General features: G+C 63.5%; 1 protein-coding gene across 1 annotated transcript; it reads right to left on the bottom strand.

The window, feature by feature from the left end:
- Window positions 1-368: 368 nt before the first annotated feature.
- Window positions 369-5,065, bottom strand: WNT9A (wingless-type MMTV integration site family, member 9A). Its single transcript, XM_010847293.1, has 5 exons — window positions 4,995-5,065; window positions 4,371-4,496; window positions 4,061-4,317; window positions 3,044-3,306; window positions 369-851 (listed from the first exon to the last, which is right to left on the bottom strand). The coding sequence occupies exons 1-5, from the start codon at window positions 5,063-5,065 to the stop codon at window positions 369-371; spliced, it is 1,200 nt and encodes a 399-aa protein (XP_010845595.1).
- Between the last annotated feature and the right edge of the window lie 301 nt (window positions 5,066-5,366).

The following is a 5,366-nucleotide window of genomic DNA, read 5'->3' as shown; positions in this document are numbered from 1 at the left end:
GCTGGTGTAGGTCAGCCCACACAGAGCCCGTGTGGTCATGAAGGTGTGCCCGCTGCTCCTCAGAGGGTACCCAGCGCACAACAGGCGGCTGGTGACTTGGGGGGACGGAACTTGGAAAGCATCCGTGCAAAGCTCTCAGGTCACGGGGAGGGACGAACAGGGAGGACACAGAGACCAGACTGGGCCTCTGAGAGGAGGAGACAGAGGGCTGGAGACAGCCAATGCAGCCCGCCCCCAGGCCTCTGCCCCCGCCTTGCAGCCAAGCGTGCTGGGGGCACCCAGGCCAGGGACTCGGCCCCCACAGCGCTACCACCCCCAGCTGGCACGCACGGCCCGTGCCCCTGCAGCGGCCCGCCAGGCGCGGGGGCTCAGCCCTTGCAGGTGTAGACCTCCTCCCGCTGGGTGCACTGCCTGCACTCCACGTAGCAGCACCAGCGCACCTGGCACTGGCAAGGCCGGGTCACCACCCGACTCTGTGTGTTGTGGCCGCGCCCGCAGCAGATGCTCTCGCAGTTCTTCTCACGGTGGCACCTGCGGCCGGCAGTGCCTGGGGAGAAGCGGCCAGCCACGCAGAAGCTGGGGGAGTCGTCCAGGTGCACCAGCTCCGGCGTGCGGGGCAGGGGATCGCCGCCGCCCGCCCCGGCGGCCCGGCCCCGTGGCGGCGAGATGGCGCCGGCCTCGCCGGTGGCCTCGTTGGTGGTGCTGCCCACCTTGAGGGCCGTCTCGTACTTGTGCTTCAGGCGCTTGCCCACCTCGTGGAAAGGCGCGAGCTGCCGCCAGCACGTCCGCACGGTGCACGAGCCGGACACGCCATGGCACTTGCACGTGGTCTCCACCCCAGCCTTGATCACCTGGCGAGAGAGAGGGGGGCGGGCGTGAGGGCCACCCTGAGCAGACTGGAGACCACCCCCAAGACAACTCTCAGAGGGGCTGCAGGGATGTCTGGCAGACTTCATGGCCCAGTGGGTCACCACTGTTTATCACCCAGGCTTCCTGGCTCGCACCAACAGCCCGTCCTCTCCGAGCCATGGATCACCCAGGACAGAAATGCCACAGCCAGCACCACAACTTCAGAGAAGCCACCACAGCTCCCTGAATCTGCCTCCTGCACCACCAAGGCGCCCCCTTCCCGTTCTCCACATCCCAGGATGTCCCCTGCTAGGGCAGGGCACACCTCCCCACGAGCCCTTCTGTCAGTGCTCCCCAGGATCACACAGTCTGTTCTCAGCAGTCTGTTCCTCGAAAATTTAAGGACAAGCAAGTCAGCATGCCTAGTGCACACAACTGGCCACCAGAGCGTACGTTCTGAGTTGACCATGTCTCTGCCTGGGCATAGGGACCACATGCTACCGCGTGTGCAGGCACCAACTTCCACCCTGCCAGGGGTAACTTGGAAAGAGGGAGAAAGCCTCCAGCGAGGAGCAGACAGGAGAGGGCTGCGCCCACCCCCACACACAGGCAGGGGCAGGCATGGCCCAGCACCAACCTTCTGCTCTGCATCTGAGAGGCTGCCGAAGACTCAGGCTGGCCCTTCCCCTCGCAGGACTTGGGTCCCACGTGCAAAGCCATGGAGTCAGGCCAGCTGTCCCACAGGGCCTCCCGCCTGACTTCCCACACTGGGGTCCCAGGAGGGACGTGGGGAAGAGAAATGGCAAGGAAAGGGAGGTTCCTCTCCCAGTGGGCCCCAAGCCAGGCCCAAGCTCCCACACAGCCCCCAGGGAGAGCCAACTCAAGGGGGATTAAGAAACATAGCTGCCCTCCAGCCAGGCAACAGAAGAGTCACATTTAATGATACTTTGCTGAGAAACCCGGACAAATTTAATTAAAATGTGGCTTACCCAGGACCAGTGGAGCTAATGGAGCACTTTCATATTCTGACTTTTCATTAATAGCTTACAAAAGGGCGAGTGCAGAGGAAAAGAAAGGGCCTCCCCTGGGGGATTTAATCAGCCTGCACCCCTCCCCAGAGGGTTGAAGGACAGGCAGAGCTCCTGTGGCAAAGGGGGAAATTGATTCTTTAATAAGCCCATACCTCAGAACCCTGGCTTCTCAATAAAGAGGGGCTCAGAATGGGACTGGTATTAATTACCTCATCACCCCCCTCCAGCCCCCAGGCTGGGACTCCAAATCCCAAGGGCTGCCCCACAAGCACGCAGATCCCACTCCCGCCCCTGACGGCCCCACAGCTCAGGCTGAGCCTTGGGAGGCATTCGATTGTCCAGGCTGTGCAGGGGCTAAGAGGGTGGGGTGCTCTGTGCACAGTGCAGGTGGTGGGGCCCGATGCCTCCTCCAGGGTGTGGAGCTGAGGGGCTTCCGGGGGGCGGGTTGGGGTAGAGAGTGGCTGCCTACAGCAAGAGAGCTGCAACAGTCCTTTCCAGCTTGAGTCTTCTGTTTTGAGTTTCCTCAGAACAGAGCCCTGGCCACAGACAGGGCCCCTGAGGCAGAAGCAGCCTCCCCAGCTTGGGCCAGCCACACCCCGAGCATTTCCCCAGAACCCCTGAACCACACACTGACTCTGCCATTCCCCTAGGTCCCTGGTGATAGGACCACCCACTCCTCAGCCCCAACAGGTAGGGTCTAGTCCATTCTCCACCTGGTTAGATGGTGCCCGGTAGACGAGACCCTCCTTGCGGCCTTGACCACCCAGGACACCCCTCCCTGCTCCCCAGCCAGCAGCAAGTAGGACTTCTGGCTCTACCCAACCATGCAAGACTGTGGGGCACCCCCCCCCCACAGAGCTCCCCATGACAACTAGTACCCTGCCCATTGGGTAAGTAATGAGCCTGATAAGCAGAAGGGCTGAAGGCCCCGGCTGTCCCCAGTGGCTGGGACAGACACACCATGGCAGCCACCTGCACCTCCTCTCGGACACCCAGCCCTCTCCTGGACCGGAGCCCCTTAAACATACATGCACCCTGCCCACCCCCTGCCCTTTCCCACTCTGTGCCCCAGCTAATGCTAACTGCACCCACACCATCTCATGCCCTGTCCCGTGCCCCCCGATCCTGCACCCTTTCCCGCCCCCAGGCCCTGCCCGGCTTGCCTTCACACCCACGAGGTTGTTGTGGAAGTCCACGCGGGCTCGCAGATCCTTGCTAGACCGCCGGCCCAGGAACTCCTTGACGAACTTGCTGCTGTACTTGAGGTTGTCTCCGCAGCCGCCCCACTGCCAGGCCTCCCGGTTCTCCAAGTCAGGCGCCTCATCGCAAGTGCAGCGTTCCATGCGGCCTGCGCTGCAAGCCTTGGCCAGTGCGTGCGTCAGGCCAGCGGAGGAGATGGCGTAAAGGAAGGCTGTCTCCTTGAAGCCTGGGGGAGAGGGCAGGGGCGGGTCAGTGGGCCAGAGCGGCCCCCATCTCCCTCGGGTGCAGCCAAACCATGGTCTCCCAACACGCACACTCCACATAGAGCAGGGTCTGTGGGAAGGATCCTCCATGGCGTGGTCCACGGGGAACCTGGGCGGACATGTGCTCCTGGGGTTAGGAGGTGCCCTCTCATGCCCAAGACACAGAACTGCTCAGGGGCAGAGAACCCAGAGTGAAGTGCAGCCACAGCAGTGCCCAGAACTCAGAGACCCCATCCCTCTGGGTCTCGAACCTACTAGACTGGCCATGGGCCTCGATAAGCCTTGCCATGCCCTGCGCCTCAGGTCTCTAGTTTTTAAACAAAGCTGTTGAGAGATTCAGATGAGAGTTCCCCCTTGGCACCCTCATCTGGAAGGAGACACAAAAGAGGAACTCCATGCTAAGAACTGGGGCACCAGCTAGACCCCCGGCCCTGCGTGCAGGCACTGGGCCTCAGTCCCTGCCATGTGGCAAGAGCCGTCAGAGCTGCCCTGGGCCCTGTCACACCTGTCCACACGCACCTTGTACCACCAGCAACTGTTCCACGCAGGTGTGAGGGGGACCAGGCATGGGGGAGAGGGCAGGAGAAGCAGGGGGACTGCGGGTTCAAGTCCCATCCACCGCCCAGCCACCTGGAACTTGGCTGAGTGACGCACGGGGCCCCCCCGGGGCTGGAGGTCCCGCCTCCTGGCTCCCACCCAGGGTCCTGGCACACTCACCTCGCTTGAGGAGGCTGGCCCGGTAGCGGCCCTCCAAGGTGCAGTTCCAGCGCTCAAAGCGGAACTGGTACTGGCACTCGAGGGCACTCATGCTGACCGCCTCCACCAGCGTCTCGGCCACACCGGGGTCCCGGCGGCACATGCGCCGCTGCTTGCGCTCCAGCTTCAGCCGGTCACAGGCCTTGTAGTGGGCCTGGGCAACTGCTTCTGGCTCCAGGGTCAGCGGGAGGATGGTCAGGGGCTCACTGCCCGTCAGCCTGGGCACACAGAGGCCAAAATGAGCCCTGCTCCAGAGGAGGAAAGCCGGCACTGGGTGAGCTGCTGCAGACGCTGGGGCAGCAGCAGAACCTGACGGCTGTTAAGCACGGTGCCAGCAGAACAGGAGCCCTGGTGGGCCCCCCTGGAGGGCAAGAAGGGCAGCGAGCCCAGGGACAGGCTGTCCACAGAGAACCAGCAGGGCGGGGGGCGAGCCCCGAGGACCCCTGCCCACCAGGCATCGTCTCTGCATCCGCTTGCCCCTGCACCACTCACACCCTGCCCTGCCAATGGCTTAGGGACCCCTGCCTAGCCACCAGTGTGCACTGGGTTCTCTCGGGCTGCCCCAGGAGCAGACCCCAGGCACCCACATGGCTGCTGACCCCTCCCCAGCAACTCTTGTCAGAAAGTAACACCCCAGCTGGCACCAGCCTCCCGCCCAGGTCTGATGGCAGGGGAAGGGACAGAGGGCTAGAAACTCACACACACACCTGGGAGGGCTGCCCAGCCCGGGGCACTGGCCAGAGGCACAGACAGCCAAGGCAGGGAGGGGCCACAGAAGTCACAGGCTGCGTGAGACGGACATCTGCCACACCCTCCGTCACCCACTCCCATGTCTGCTTCGCAACTTGCTCCAGGCCTCCAGGCTCTGCCACCTCCAGCTAGGGGTGCCCCCCACCGGCCCTGCAGACCCTTGGGGAGGCCCTGCTCCTTCTCTGTCCCCCTGCAGCCTTTGCAGGTGGCCCCCATGGTTCCAGCCGAGTCTCCTGGAACACGTGCACCAGAAGGGGCTCCCAGCCCAGGACCCGAGCGGCGCTCAGGAGGTAGCTGCTGGTTTGGGGCACCTCCATCCCCCTTCCTGGCTGAGCCAAGGCCGGAGCCGGTCTCTGCTGTCTGGCCTTCCAGCCCTAACTCCTTACCACCAGCTCCATCCAGGGACTGACTGGCCCTGGCCTTTTGCCTGTTCTGTGCCCAGAAGCACGGGCCTCAGTATCCCCAGACAGACAACTGTACATCTGAGATCCAGATATGTCCAAGCCAGCCCCACCCA

Source organism: Bison bison, unplaced genomic scaffold (assembly GCF_000754665.1).
Source record: "Bison bison bison isolate TAMUID 2011002044 unplaced genomic scaffold, Bison_UMD1.0 scf7180017864248, whole genome shotgun sequence".
Classification (NCBI taxonomy): domain Eukaryota; kingdom Metazoa; phylum Chordata; class Mammalia; order Artiodactyla; family Bovidae; genus Bison; species Bison bison.
The sequence above is the reverse complement of the archived record's forward strand: the minus strand, read 5'-3'. Positions and strand labels throughout refer to the sequence as shown.